General features: G+C 55.9%; 1 protein-coding gene across 7 annotated transcripts in view; it reads right to left on the bottom strand.

Annotated features, from left to right (window-relative positions):
• Positions 1 to 640: 640 nt before the first annotated feature.
• LOC144737094 (anoctamin-5-like) overlaps positions 641 to 15,781 on the bottom strand; it is a 43,977-nt gene continuing 28,836 nt past the window's right edge. For 4 of the 7 annotated variants that reach the window (XM_078619762.1, XM_078619764.1, XM_078619761.1 and 1 more), the window contains 13 exons: positions 14,715 to 14,820; positions 14,210 to 14,270; positions 12,576 to 12,721; positions 11,354 to 11,434; positions 10,447 to 10,521; positions 9,377 to 9,602; positions 8,832 to 9,001; positions 7,599 to 7,696; positions 7,309 to 7,442; positions 6,692 to 6,897; positions 5,896 to 6,110; positions 5,357 to 5,462; positions 641 to 5,247 (listed from right to left, as the gene is read on the bottom strand). In XM_078619762.1, coding sequence (XP_078475888.1) covers positions 5,047 to 5,247; positions 5,357 to 5,462; positions 5,896 to 6,110; positions 6,692 to 6,897; positions 7,309 to 7,442; positions 7,599 to 7,696; positions 8,832 to 9,001; positions 9,377 to 9,602; positions 10,447 to 10,521; positions 11,354 to 11,434; positions 12,576 to 12,721; positions 14,210 to 14,270; positions 14,715 to 14,820 — 1,825 coding nt within the window. In that variant the 3' untranslated portion in view covers positions 641 to 5,046. The remainder of the gene's footprint in view (positions 5,248 to 5,356; positions 5,463 to 5,895; positions 6,111 to 6,691; positions 6,898 to 7,308; positions 7,443 to 7,598; positions 7,697 to 8,831; positions 9,002 to 9,376; positions 9,603 to 10,446; positions 10,522 to 11,353; positions 11,435 to 12,575; positions 12,722 to 14,209; positions 14,271 to 14,714; positions 14,821 to 15,781) is intronic. The other 3 variants (XM_078619766.1, XM_078619767.1, XM_078619765.1) reach the window with 2 other exon arrangements.

The following is a 15,781-nucleotide window of genomic DNA, read 5'->3' as shown; positions in this document are numbered from 1 at the left end:
GGGGGGGGGTCACTGGTACAAAAACGATTCCGTGATCTTAACCTCAAAGAAATTTGGCAAAATTGAAAATCTCTCCATGTACACCACGTGTGTGTGTGTGTGAGAGATGTATGTACAACATCATCCAGACGGTTCATCTTGAACTAAAATACAATCAAACGTGCAAGCGGCGTTGGTGCAGGTTTAAGCAGAATGGTTTAGACCAGGGGGGGGAGGGGGGAGACGGAGGAGGGGGTCAACCAATTCCATTAAAAAAAGCGACCTATTTCAAGAGCTGCGGTGCGATGTCGTGAATACTGGAGACCACAGGCATGAAGAAGGTTGCTGAGCAGTCACTTAGGAGCTGCCCACCCCTCATTTTAGAGGCTGAGGGTGGGGGTCAGGGACTCTCTGCTGGACGCTCAGCGGTGCTGCCTCAAGGCGTATGGCGAGAGGGGCGGGCGTTTGCCAGGCCTTCCGTTGGCACACCCTCGCTACGAGCCGTGACATTACCGTCCGTGCCTCAATGCGTAGTGGAAACCCACATCGCCAGTTGACACGTTTGTTTGTCTGGCGATGTTACCCAACCATCTGGGTAGGCGTCTGCAAGGCCAGACTTTGGTGGGATGATTGTTATTGTGATGGTGGTGATTATGGTTACTGTGGTAATGATGAAGATGGTCATGATGGCTATTGTGACGATTATCGTGACGATGGTTATTGCTGTGGTGGTGATATCGGTCGCTGTATTCGTCTGTCCAAGTAAAGCTCGGCAAAGTCTCAACTCATTGAGCGACGTTCTGTGTCGCCCTGCCTCTACAAACATCACCCACGTTCAGGCCCACAGCCCTCTCATGCCACGTGGAATCGATGGCGGGACCACCACCGCCGTCACCACCACCGCCATCACCACCACCGCCGATCGCCGTATCTGTGCTGGTGTAACCACCGTGCACCGCTGCTGGGTGGCACAGAGGTGGCCGGCCGTTGCCGTATTCAAGTTGAGACCGCCGCTTTGAGTGCCGGGGAGAGATGGAATCGAATCGGCGCCCCTCTCCTCTCCGTATTGCCGGTCACAGCGCCGTGACACCACCAGCACCAGGGCACTGTGGACACAGCTCCACGGAGTTTGATTAACACTGAGAGGTAATGGATGCGTTGGCCACCAAATGCTGAGCGGTCACCGTTTGGAGCCCCTGATCCAAAAAAATCACTTGTAACCAACGTGTACATGCAGACTGAGCTCATGTCTTGTAACCGGCGCGTGTGTACGTGCCAACCGCGCTTTACCGGAGGTGCGAAACACAACCCCCTCCCCCCCTCTAACACTCAATGGCAACAAAAAAAACCCCATCGTCCCAAACCTGAGCACCCCCCCCCCCAACTCTGAAACGCATGCACGTGGGTCGCAACTCCTTAGAACGGCGTAAGACTTGCGATGCGGACCCACACGCACGCCGCAACCAAAACCATCGACTTGTCTCCCAAGGGTTAAACTGTTTAACGCGTAGGAGCAGTCGTAGGGCTTTTGCGACCAATGTTACCCACAGAGAGATGTTTTAATATCGTTAGATGGCGTAAATATGAATGCGTCGTTAAACCCGCCAACACCGCCCGACACAGGGTTTTTCGCGTAAACAAAATGTGTTGATTAGTTCAGCACTAACCGGTTGTGTTGGGAGAGTACACCCACAACATTTACAATGCGAGTACCATGACGTTTCACCGGTAATGACATCATCATCCAGCATCATCGGGCGACACCCACAATTCTGTCTGTCGCGTGAGGAGGCGGCTGGCGTGTGCTCAACTCGTCACTAATTGCCACGTTTTGTTTTCTTGACAAACTCTTTACTGGTAATTGGCCGCGTCGGCTGGTGGTGGCGGGTTTAAACGACATTTATAACCCACCAAAAAAAAACCTCGTGGGTAAACAAAACTAACTTCACAATAAACTCAACCCCCCCCCCCCCCACCGCTTCCCCGTGTAGTGCATGAGATCGCAGACGCGGCCCAACGCGGCCGCAAGCGTGCAGAGAGCCGTGATCAGTCGTCACGGCGACCTCGAGATCCCCTCTCCAGCGCAAAGCAGTCGCGGGCCAATTGGGAGGGGCACCACGGTGGCCATGAGATGCTATCGCCCTCGCCCGGCACGCAGGAGGTCGTGGTTTTGATCCCGACCCTGACGCCTGCTGCTCTATATTTGGAGGTTGCGGTGCTATAAATCTGCACGTGGTGATGACGACGACGATGATGATGACGAGCCACTTTGGTGAGCTATCATTCGTGACGGCCAGGTCGCTTCTGAAAAAGAGCTCAATAGCTCAGCAAGCCTTCACCTGGTAAAATAATAAAAATAGTTGAGTTTAGGTTTCGACCGAGCAATGTTGCTGGAGCAGCCGATTGCTCACGTGCAGTGTGATGTAATACAATGCATCACCATGCAATGCATCACCATGCAATGCGGTACAATACAATGCGGTAAAATCCAATGCAGTATGGTACAATGCGATGTGATACAATACAAAGCATGACATTGCAATGTATTACAATATAATACGATGTGATACAATACAATGTATAACAACATGATGTGATACAATGCAATGTCTGACAATGTAATGCGATATAATATAATACGATATGATACAATGTAATGGGATACAATATAATACGATGTGATACAATGCGATGCGATGCAAGGCGGTTTAAAACAGCGAATAGAACGCAAGCCCATCTCAAGCCGCTGAACAAGAGTGGGGGGGGGGGGACCGAGGGTGCGCGGGGCCCTGTAACCGTGGAGTTAACTTGGTAACGACGTCATTGTAGGGGGCACTGGGGTAGGAGGATCATCGGTGGAGAGGGTGGCTCATAGTTCACAGGTCACGGGGCCTGGGTGGCAGGTCAGGGTTTCAGCCGAGATGACACCGGGGGGTCTCGTAGACTCGCACGGAGACCCACAGACTCAGACAGAGCCAGCAACTCGCACAGAGACCTACAGACTCGCACAGAGACCCACAGACTCAGACAGAGCCAGCAACTCGCACAGAGACCCACAGACTCGCACAGAGACCCACAGACTCGCACAGAGACCCACAGACTCAGAGCCAGCAACTCGCACAGAGACCCACAGACTCAGACAGAGCCAGCAACTCGCACAGAGACCCACAGGCTCAGACAGAGCCAGCAACTAGCACAGAGACCCACAGACTCAGACAGAGCCAGCAACTCGGACAAGACAGCCAGCGACTTCAGAGCCAGAGAGAGCCATAGACTTACATAGAGAGCCAGAGACTCACACAGACACCCGTAGAGTCACACAGAGACGCATAGAGTCACAGAGACCTATCGACTCGTATTGGTACCCATGAGAGTGAGAGCCATAGATCCGTCTCTGATCATTCGCATTACTGTGCAAGAGGCAGGGGAGGGGGGATGGGGAGGCATTGGTGAAATGTAACTTGAAATGTCTTAGGGGGTGGGAATGAAACTTAATAATTATTTAGCATCGGTGAAAAGTTCAAATGCGCCGGTTTAAAGTAGCAAAAGAAAAGTCTAAGAAATGAAACTGAAGTGAGGGGAGCACGGCGCCCAACCACGTTCCAATTATCCGGACCAGTGGGCGTCCCCTAGGTTGACTCGGCCTCAAAACGTCGTGAGGGGGGGGCGGGAGACAAAGGCGTGGTGCCGGCCACCCACCCCGCCTGGCCCTCCACAGGCGCCGCTACTCGCTACTTAACAGCCCTTGCCCCTGTTGAGGCTACATGGGGGACCTTTTGTCTGCGCGCGTGCGCGAGACCGGATTTGTTAAAACTTAAAATCGACTCCGTTAGCGGCTCAGGTTGCCCAAGTGCAAAGTAAACACACCCCCAGAGGGCCGCCACGCGTCAGACCGCACACGCCAACCCCCGGCACGGCGTAGCGGTTTGCGCACCGGGCGCTACGGAGCCCGGCGGCTTGCGGCGTGTAAACGTCGCCCGCCGAGGGGGAGGCGGCCGGGAGCCGGCGTGGTTGCTGGATCCCGTGCGCGGTGGCGGCCGCGATGGCCGACGCTCGCTACCGGCGTTCTCCCCGGCGGCCTTGCGTGGGCTGTGCCGAGGGGGAGGGGCGAGGGATGTTTATCTTCGCGCGTTTTCTCGGCCGCGGTAGAAAAATCAGGCGTTTAAAAAAAAACAATCGACACTTTCCCACCGAATGGAAGTGAGCTCATTGACGAATAACTAATAACTTAGAACGCCAAACGTACGCACAACTTATTTCGCAAACCGTAACGTAGCCGACCGAGGTGCGAAACACAACAACAACAAAACAAAACACAACAACGCACAATTGTGGCAACACACAACAACATCCCTCACCTAACCCCCCCCCCCCTCCAACTCGCAAACAGGCGCAGCGTCGCAACTCCTCAAATCCGCTGTAAATGCTTGGCCACGTCCGGGGACGCTTCTGTAGATTTTTTTAAATCGACGACGGTACCAAAGGTGGCCGCGGCTGGCGGCAGCTGCGGCTGGCGGCGGCTCCTCAATCCCCAATGCCGCCCCCGACGCAAAACACAAACTCTGGAGCGACGACAAGCGAGCGTGAATGAGAACGCGTGCCCGCTCACGCTCGTGCCCGCTCGTGCCCGCTCACGCTCGTGCCCGCTCGTGCCCGCTCACGCTCGTGCCCGCTCACGCTCGTGCCCGCTCACGCTCGTGCCCGCTCACGCTCGTGCCCGCTCACGCTCGTGCCCGCTCACGCTCGTGCCCGCTCACGCTCGTGCCCGCTCGTGCCCGCTCACGCTCGTGCCTGCTCGTGCCCGCTCACGTCCGCCAGAGGAGGCCGATCCTCTTGGCATCCTCGACGCCGGCTCCACTGGCACAGGTCGTCGTCGTTCTATCCGTGCCATGCCGCCGACGTCGCGTGTGGCGATGGGGGGGGGGGGGGGGCGCAGGAGCGGAGACGCCCGAAGCGTCGCGACCAGCTTACGCGGCGGACTACGACGGATGAAGAAGAGGAGCAGGAGGTAGAGCGGTGGAGAATGGGGAGGAAGCAAGGGAGGTAGGAGGGGGCGGAGGGGAAGCATCAGACCGCCAGCACCGCCTCCTCCTCGCCCACGTCGTCCACCTCGTCGCGCTCCTTCAGGGAGCTCTTGAGCCGGTTGATCTCAAACTCGTGCAGCAGCCGCTGGGTCAGCAGCTTCTCGCGCTTCATCTTGTCCTTGATGTCCTGCGGCACGTCCGGGATGAGGTACGCGATGAGGAACTTCGCCACGAACACGGCGTGCTGCGGGAGGAGAGGGGGGACACCACGGGGAGGAAGACGGTTATGGGAAGTACGTGGCGATTGTCACGGACACCCGTTCCCCGTACCGCCTCGACACGGTCCCCCGTACCTCCATGACGATGATGAAGGCGAGCTTGGCGGCCAGGATGTGCCAGTAGCGGGTGCTGAACCGGTACCTCTTGGGGTGCTCTGGGGGGTAGCGGAAGTCCCGGTACCTGTGGGGACGGTGGGGGAGGCAAGCCACGTGACTCACGGCATCACTGATGGTCACTTTGCTGCTGCCGCTGCTGCCGATGATGATTGTTGTGAATATGATTATGCTGATGATGACAATGCGATCATGCTGATGAAGCAGATGCTGCCGATGAAAATGCTGCTGCTGGTGATGGCGGCAACGCTGATGATGCTGCTGATGACAACGCTGTTAATGATGACAATGCTGCTGATGACAACGCTGCTAATGATGACAATGCTGATGATGAAGCAGATTACGCTGATGCTGCCGATGACAGTGACGATGCTGATGCTGCCGATGATGACGTTGAGATGGCGCTGCTGATTATGATTATGCTGCCGATGATGATAATGACAATGCCGCTGATGTTGCCGCTGACGACGACGAGGACGACCGGCCCGAGCCCCTCTCACCGGCAGGTGACGTCGGTGTCGTTGCTGAACCAGTAGGGCAGCGCGGCGGCGTCGGGGCGGTTGCGCTCCTGGAAGTCGGCGATGTGAAAGACCGAGAGGCTGTAGTCCACGTAGCCCTCCATCGAGTGCTCCTCTGTGCCGTTGAGCAGGCTGTGGTGCGAGTAGTAGTACACGAGGCGGGGCAGCATGTCCGACGTGAAGGCCACGATGATGGCCTAGAGGGTGGGGGGGTGGGGGGCAGAAGCGTCACCGTGGGACGACTCGCGCACTCACTGGCCCACTAGGCCGGCCCTATCCGCACTCTGCTAGTCACTAGGCCTGCACCACCTGCACTCTGCTAGTGACTAGGCCTGCACCACCTGCACTCTGCTAGTGACTAGGGCTGACCACATCCAGTGATGACAGTCTGCAGATCAATCACCGCTCAGCATGCGCACACACACGCTGCATCAAAAGGCTCGCTGTGATTGGTGGGACAGAGAGAGATAACTCTTGTCCCTGCATCTCACTAACATTTTTCAGAAGCGACCAGGCTATATCACTAATCATAGCACAAAGAAGTGGCTTATCACGTGTAAAATGTATAGCGGCAGCCAAATGCTTAGAATGCACGTCGATTCTAAATGTAGAGGGAAAAACCGGAGGACTCGGAGAAAAATCCACGTGACCACAGGGAGAGAGAGAGACACGCAGACTCCTGCACACCGGGCGAGATAGTTGACATCTCCGGCGACGGTCACGACGAAGCCACCGGGGGGGGTGGCCGTCGTTTCGGGCGAGCGACCTCCGCACTCACGTTGGTGACGACGGAGAGGATGGCGATGGAGGAGAGGATCTGCTGCCAGACGCCGATGTTGCGGGCGTGCGACGGCGTGGGACGACGGAACTGTGTGGTGAACTTCCAGGCGTCCACGCGGATCTCGATGATGTTGTTGAGGAGCGCGAGCAGCGGCGCCAGCGGGAAGGAGACCACGAAGAGCGTCGTGAAGCCGAACTGCACGACTGGGACACGCGGCGCCGGGGGGGGCGGCACGCCTGCGGTTAGCGCGGCGGGCCACGTGCCGTGTTCAACACACGCAGACTCCAAATATTCAGCAGCAGGCGTTAGGGTTAGCATCGAACCCACGACCTCCTGCATACCAGGCGAGGGAGATAACATCTCCTAGCCACCGCGGCGCAATTCGCACGGTTGGCTACGGTACGGTGCCTAAGAAGTTAATCGTATGGTCCACATGCAACAAAGCCCAACATTCAGGCCGCACAGGGATAGACAATGAATTAAGTTTGTCGCCATAGTCGTCTTAGTTGTCGTAGTCGTCAAAGTCCTTGTCGTCCTCGTGGTCTTCATCGTAGTCGTCGTTGAAGTCGTCATAGCCGTGGTGATAATAACCATGAAGATGAAACCCAACGTACTCATCTCCAGGTACTCGTGGAAGAGTCCGAGGCGGCCCAGGTCCTGCAGGTTGTAGTCGTGCTCCCAGCGAGTGCGGATGCGCGTGTGCGTCGCTTTGCGCGCACTGCGGCTCGACAGCTTGTTCATCAGCCACCTGGGGGGGGGGTCAGCGGCAGTTACAGCAGCAGGAGGTCCGGTGGACCGGCTCTGGCTCCTGCCATCATGAGGGGTAGGCGTGTGTATGTTTGTGTGTTTACCTATGTTTGCACGCGTGTGTGTGTGTGTGTGTACGTTATTGCGTGTTACGCACGGGAAGACCACTTCCTGGATGTTACCCCAGATCTGCTTTCCGACCATGATGATGGTGAGCTGGGTGGTCAGCTCCACCAGACAGCCGGCAGGCTCGCACTGCAACCGCACCACCACCACCACCACCACGGCACAACCACCACGTCAGGCAGCACAACAACCAAATCGTGTCACCGCTACCGTGGGCAAATGCACAACCACCACTGTTGCACCACCACCACGGCAGGCACGCAACAACCAAATCTTCACCGTCCCTGTGTGCAAATTAAAATTTTATTATTTCAATTTTACCAGGCCAACTGAGTAAAAGATCAACGAAGTGGCGGCTGATTATCATCAACACGTTGACATTTATAGCAGTCGCCAAAACTCTCTCAACGCGTGATGTCGATTCTAAATGTGGAGGAGAAAAACCAGAGGACCCGGGGAAAAATCCACGCGACCACGGGGAGAGAGACACCGCAAACTCCAAATATACAGCAGCAGGCGTCAAGGTCGAGATCTAACCCACGACCTCCTCTATACCAGGCGAGGTAGTTAACATCTCCTAGCTACTGTGGTGATGATGATGGGAGACGCAGACTCCAAATATACAGGCACCACCACTGCCGCCATCTAACCAACCGCATCACTCAACCACTCATTCACCCATTAATTCACTTCTTCTCTCACTCAACCACAAACCCCACACACCCAAACTCACACTGCCAGCTTACTCAACAGACTGTTGAGTAAGCTGGTTGGGGCGAGTGTTGTTAGCGAGCACCAATGAAGGCCGACACAGCACATGAGGGGGTGGGTGGCCAAAACCTCGCCTTTGTCTCCCCCGGCGATGTTCACACACCGCAGCAGGTACTCATTTAAGGCTGAGTCGACCTAGAGGAGGTCCAGGAGCGGTTCAGATAATCGTCACCGGTGTTTGCCGTGAGCGGGAATCGAACCCGGGTCGCTAGGTTCGTAGTGCAGCGCGCTAACCGCTACACTACCGCTCCCCACACCCACACGCACATACACACATACATACACACACGCACATACACACACATATACACACATATACACACACATATACACACACATACACACACACATATATACACACACACACATACACACACATATACACACACACACATACACACACATATACACACATATACACACACACATATACACACACACATACACACACACACATACACACACACACATATATACACACACACACACACACCTCTTCGTTGCGGAAGCGGCCGAAGAGGTAGATGTAGCCGCCGGGGTACCCCACGAACTTGCCCTTGAAGAAGGCGATGTAGAAGATGGAGGAGTAGTAGTTGACGAACTGGAAGAGGAACATCTTGATGGTGAGTCGGTTCTCGTACTCGATCTGAGTCTTGGGCATCTCTGCGCAGAGGGAGGAGGGCACGGGCGGTGGCGGTGGGCAGACGGGGCACAGCGTTGGCACGCAGTGTCAAATAATGACGATGACGGAAATGAGTTAATATTAATATCGATCTTAATTCACGTGCCGCACGGTACACGCTCATCGCTCTCGTAGAGAGAGACAGAGGTAGGGGAGGGGAGGGAGATAGGGGAAGAAGGGAGGTAGGGGAAGAAGGGAGGGTGGTAAGGGGAGGGAGTTATGGAGTTAGGTAGGGGAGGGGAGGGAGATAGGGGAAGAAGGGAGGTAGGGGAAGAAGGGAGGGTGGTAAGGGGTTATGGATAGGTGGGGGAGGGTAGCGAGACAGAGGAGGAGGAGGAGGAGGGGGTCCCCCTCACCCATGTCGGTGATCCAGATGGCCACCTTGACGTAGAAGTAATTGAGCACCATGATGATGGCGAAGTTGAGGCAGGAGGCGGTGATGGCGGTGGCCATCTGGGGCGTGAGGAACGAGTCGATCACCTCGTTCTTGGTGAGCTCCTTGGGCAGGCGCGACGCCAGCACAAAGAAGACGGCCAGCCGGTACACGATGATGCCCACGATCGATGCCAGCACCAGCAGAATCTGACCTCGCGGACGGACGCATGGGGGGGGGGGGGTCGGTGGGCAGCCGGCAGTGTGTGTGTGTGCGTTGTGCGCGTGTGTGCGTGTGTGCGTGTGTGCGTGTGCGTGTGTATAAACTAAACTCGACTAAAAACGTCTTTTCATTTTAGCAGGTTAGGCCCCACTGAGCTGTGGAGCTCTTAGAAGCGGGCGTGGCTATCACAAATTATTGTAGAGAGACGGTGACAGTGACATACAGAGAGACACAGGGAGAGACACACTCAGAGAACGTTAGACACTGAGAAACAGAGAAAGAGGAAGATAGACACTGAGACAGAAATAGACGAGGAGACACAGAGAGACAGTTAGAGACAGAATGAGAGAGACAGAATGAGAGAGACAGTGAGAGACAGAATGAGAGAGACAGTGAGAGACAGAATGAGACAGAATGAGAGAGATAGAATGAGAGACAGAATGAGAGAGACAGTGAGAGACAGAATGAGAGAGACAGTGAGAAACAGTGAGAGACAGAATGAGAGAGACAGTGAGAGACAGACAGAGAGAGAGACAGAGACAGTGAGAGACAGAATGAGAAAGACAGTGAGAAACAGTGAGAGACAGAATGAGAGAGACAGTGAGAGACAGACAGAGAGAGAGAGACAGAGACAGTGAGAGACAGACAGAGAGAGAGACATGGAGAGACAGACAGTGAGAGACAGAATGAGAGAGACAGAGAGAGACAGAGAGAGAGACAGAGAGACAGAATGAGAGAGACAGTGAGAGACAGACAGAGAGAGAGACATGGAGAGACAGACAGTGAGAGACAGAATGAGAGAGACAGGGAGAGACCGAGAGTTCTCCTCACCCAGAAGAAGACGGTGATGGCAGAGGCACATGTCCGCCAAGCCAGCGTGCCACAGGGCATGTACGGGTCCTGGGCCTATGGGACAGCACCCCGCCAGCACCAGCAGCGCCACCACAACCGGCACCAGAAACCACAACCAGAAACCATCAGCATCGCCAGAAGCATCGGCGCCACCGTCAGAGAACAATCAGCGTAACCGGAACCCATGGGCAAGAACCGCAGGAATCATCAGCACCGCCACCGCCGCAATCATCAGCACCACCAAAATCATCAGCACCACCGGAATCATCAGCACCGCCACCGCCCGAATCATCAGCACCGCCACCACCAGAATCATCAGCACCGTCGGCACCGTCGGCACCATCGGGGGTAGAGAAACGAATCGCAGAGAGGATGCAACCAGAAATGGAACCCCCCCCACCCCCAGCAAGGCACGGAGAGAGAGACCCAGAGATGGTTCAACTTAAATAATTTTTTTACGAAATAAAACAAATTTAAACTATTTTTTATTTTACCAAGTAAGGCCCAAACTGAGGCGACGTCGCTCTTTTCTCCAGAAGCGACTTGGCAATCGCAAATGGTAGCTCAACCAAGTGGCTTGTTGTCATCGTCATCATCATGGCGTGGACATTTATATCAGCAGCCAAATCCTCTGAACGCGTGACGTCGATTCTAGACGTGGAGGTGGAACGACCGGGAGGACCCCAGAGAGAAAAATCCATGCGGCCACGGGCAGAGAGAGGAGGGGGAGAGGAACATGCAAACCCCAAAAATACACAGCAGCAGCAGCCGCAGCCGCAGACCTCCTCGTACACCAGGCGAGCTCGTCAACATCTCCCTGACGCCACCGTGGCGTCCGTGCCAACCGCCCCCCCCCGCGCGCCGTCTCCCCCCCGGTCTCTCTTACCCCAAGCACCACGACGGAACTAATGCAAAGGTTCAGGCCGCAATACTCTATCCACGACTTGCTGGAGACAAGCTCGGTGGCCTGCTGGAGGCACAAACCAAGGCCACGGCCGTCATGAGCACACCCAACGTCGGCGCGTCCATCGCCAAACACAAACACACGCACACGCGCACCGAACACTCACATTGTCATTGGCTGCTGACATTTGGTCTACGCCCATTTCAAACCTTGATCAACAGTTTCCCTTGGAAGCGAACCCCACTCTTCATGAAGACGAACGCTTGCGTTGCGATCGGAACGCCGTAGTTTTCTGTTTTTTTTTTAACCTATCCACGTGACTTTACCGAAAGACCAAATAATATTAATTCCTGCAGTCACGAAAGCTTTCAGTCAAGATTTAGATTTTTTTACTTTTCGTCACGGCTATTTTCATCGGAGTTATGGCAGGTGAGGCTCTGCCTCCCCTGACCGCACGTCCCTGGTGTAGTGCGATGAGAAGTCATTGGTGGTGCAGCGCACGATGCATTGCGTTTATGAACCCGGTGACCCGAGTTCGATTCCCGCTCACGTCCTTCCCCTAGGTCGGTTCAACCTTAAAAGAGTGTGTGAGCGCCTGGTGCGGTCTCTGTAGTAGACATCGCCACTGGGAAGACAAAGGCGGCAGGGCATGGTGCTGGCCACCCACCCCCTCGTGCGCTCTGTCAACCTTAACAGTTGCTCACAAATAGCACTTGCCCCAACGGTCCGTTGAAGGCTACACGGGGAATCTTTGTCTTTGTGTAGTATAGTATGTATAGTGTAATATAGTGTGTAGTGTAGTGTGTACTGTAGAATGTAGTGCAGTGTAGGCATGTAATGTGGTGTAGCATGCAGTGTCGTGTACTTTGTCGTACGTAGTGTATAGCATGTAGTGTAGCATGTAGTGTAGCATGTAGTGTAGCATGTAGTGTAGGGCGCAGTGTAGTGTAGGATGTAGCGTAGTGGGAGAGCCACTGGCCTGGGTGATGGGGTTGTACTAGTGTAGTGTAGTACGTAGTGTAGTACGTAGTGTAGCGTAGTACGTAGTGTAGTACGTAGTGTAGCGTAGTACGTAGTGTAGTACGTAGTGTAGCGTAGTACGTAGTGTAGTACGTAGTGTAGTACGTAGTGTAGTGTAGTACGTAGTGTAGTGTAGTACGTAGTGTAGTACGTAGTGTAGTGTAGTACGTAGTGTAGTACTGGCCTGGGTGATGGGGTTGTACTTGCGCCGCGTGCACTTGGCCTCGTACTCCGGCCTCAGCTGCTCCTCATCCTCCTCGGTGGCGACCAGGTCCCACTCGTAGTCCAGCGTCGCCTGGTAGCGCTTCCACATCTCCAGGAACAGCGTCACTACGCGCACACGCAGGTCCCCCGGGTAGCCTCAGCCGACTGTCGGGGCAAGTGCTGCTGCTGTTGGTGGACCCCGAGCGGGAATCGAACTCGGGGTCTCCGGAGTTCGTAAGTCAATGCGCTGACCGCTCCCCAGACACACGCACGCGCACGGTTACGTACAACAGAGACAGATCCCCCGTATAGCCTCAGCCGACTGTAGGGGCAAGTGCTGTTAGCGAGCACCTATGAAGGCCGGCACGGCACACACAGGGGGTGGGTGGCCAGCACCACGCCCGGCCGCCTTTGTCTCCCCAGTGGCGATGTTTACTACACACCGCACCAGGTACTCGTTTGAGGCCGAATCGACCTATGTGTGTGGTGCTTCCATTCTTCCCTGCCGTTTGGCTGTTGTCTCCGACTCTCCGAGTTGCATTGCCCTGTTGGGTGCCTCTGCATTAACGAGCTGGGGTCTCACTAACATGGCCACCTCTGCTCCCTTAGCCTCGATGTACCGACGGTTCTGGCTGTGTGATGGGCTGTGCGTCTCACTGGTGCGACCACCGTTGCGGTGGTTCTCTTGTGTTGACGCGCTCGCAGTTGGCAGCGCCGCAGCTTGTGTTACACACAGACGTGACGTTAACTTGCTAATCCCCCTAATCTCCCTGCCTAATCTCTCCCATCAACGTAGTGCTAATCTCCCATTAGCACTGCTGTTGTGCGCATATGCGGGGATGACACTCTTATGCGGCAACGGAAGCTAATTTCATGCAAATCTCTCTACCTAATCTCTCTCTCCCTAATCTCCCCCATTAACACAACTGACGTGCTTGCGTCCGGGGATGGAATTCCTTTCCAGCTCAGACCCCGCCTGCTTGCCCATCGCCTCTTGTTGTAACAGCTCTCTCGCTGGCTCAGCAGCTCCACTGCTGGATTATTTTTTTCCACCTGAGGACGAGCGCTTGTGTTGCGATCGAAACGTCGCGATATGAATATTTTTTTCTACCTACGTGACTTCACCGAAAAAACTCAACTTTGTTTTATTTTAACAAGCAAGGCCCACTGAGCTGTGTAAGCTATTTTTCAGAAGCGACCTGGCCATCACCAATGAGAGCTCACAACTAAGTGGCTCATCGTCATCGTCATCACGTGGAAATGTAGAGCAGCGGCCATTATGACTCCCAATGCTGGACCTTGATTCTAAATGTGGAGGAAAACCTGGAGGAGGACCCGGAGACAAATCCACGCAGCGACCACGGGGAGAGAGAGAGACGCAAACTCCAAGTATACAGCAGCAGGCGTCGTCAGGGTTGGGATCGAACCCACGACCTCCTGTGTAGCCGGCGAGTTAGTCAACATCCCAGCAGGGATCCGTCGCCCCCTGCCGCTAAACAGCCGGCAGGAGCCTACTGCAAAGAGAACCGCGAAGAGGCTCGGCGGGGGAGAGAGCCGGCGAGGGAGCGCCGGCAAGGGAGATCAGCGACAAACGCTTGGGGCCACGGCACTCACCCCAGATGCCCATGAACGCCGCGAAGAAGACGGTGGCCGGATTGTCGAAGAGGTAGGTTTGCTGCACCACACACACACACACGCACGTACGTACACACACACGTACGTACACACGCGTACGTACACACGCGTACGTACACACGCACACACACACGTACGTACACACACGTACGTACACACGTACATACACACGTACGCACATACACACACGCACACACACATGCACACACGCACACACACGCACCGTTCACATTGTTGTCATCATCATCATCGTCACCACCAGAGTCTGGCTTCAGGACTTCTCTTCCCCCCGTGGTTGCAGACCTCTGGGAGTCACTGCAATAGCGGTCTCAGTGACCTGGCCTCCTGCTCGTCGACCCTCCACACCACGTGTCCCACCCATCACTCCCTCCTCCTCCCCCACACCACGTGTCCCACCCATCACTACCTCCTCCTCCTGCACACCACGTGTCCCACCCATCTCAAGGTGAGCGTCTCCACTCACCTTGGAGGAGCTGCAGGTGATGTTCAGCCTCCAGTAGGTGCACTGCTTGTCGCACTGAGGGCACATGATGAACCTCCCGCCGATGTTGGCGTCGCAGATCTCCTTGCTGGGCGGGCAGACGCACGGGAGGGGGGTTGGCTCAGCCCGGCGGGAGCCGTCTTCACGGCAGGCATCCCCGCCGAGGCCGTCGCTGGGCCGGGCCGATGCTGTAGCCGCTGTTGTGAGCGGTAGTGTAGTAGCAGTTGGCGCGCTGCCCTACAAGAACCCACCCACCCACCCACCCACACGTCCCCCCCACCGACACACCCCGAACCCCTATCCACCCGTCTCCCCACCCACCCGTCTCCCCACCCACCCGTCTCACCACCCACTCACCCATCTCACCACCCACTCACCCATCTCACCACCCACTCACCCATCTCACCACCCACCCACCCATCTCACCACCCACCCACCCATCTCACCACCCACCCATTTCACCACCCACTCACCCATCTCACCACCCACCCACCCATCTCACCACCCACCCACCCATCTCACCACCCACCCACCCATCTCACCACCCACCCACCCATCTCACCACCCACCCACCCATCTCACCACCCACCCACCCATCTCACCACCCACCCACCTATCTCACCACCCACCCACCTATCTCACCACCCACTCACCCATCTCACCACCCACCCACCCATCTCACCACCCACCCACCCACCCATCTCACCACCCACTCACCCATCTCACCACCCACCCACCCATCTCACCACCCACCCACCCACCCATCTCACCACCCACCCACCCACCCATCTCACCACCCACCCACCCACCCATCTCACCACCCACCCACCCACCCATCTCACCACCCACCCACCCATCTCACCACCCACCCACCCATCTCACCACCCACCCACCCATCTCACCACCCACCCACCCATCTCACCACCCACCCACCCATCTCACCACCCACCCACCCATCTCACCACCCACCCACCCATCTCACCACCCACCCACCCATCTCACCACCCACCCACCCATCTCACCACCCACCCACCCATCTCACCACCCAC

This window comes from Lampetra planeri, chromosome 64 (assembly GCF_965212315.1).
Source record: "Lampetra planeri chromosome 64, kcLamPlan1.2.h2, whole genome shotgun sequence".
In the NCBI taxonomy this organism is placed as follows: Eukaryota; Metazoa; Chordata; class Hyperoartia; order Petromyzontiformes; family Petromyzontidae; genus Lampetra; species Lampetra planeri.
The sequence above is the reverse complement of the archived record's forward strand: the minus strand, read 5'-3'. Positions and strand labels throughout refer to the sequence as shown.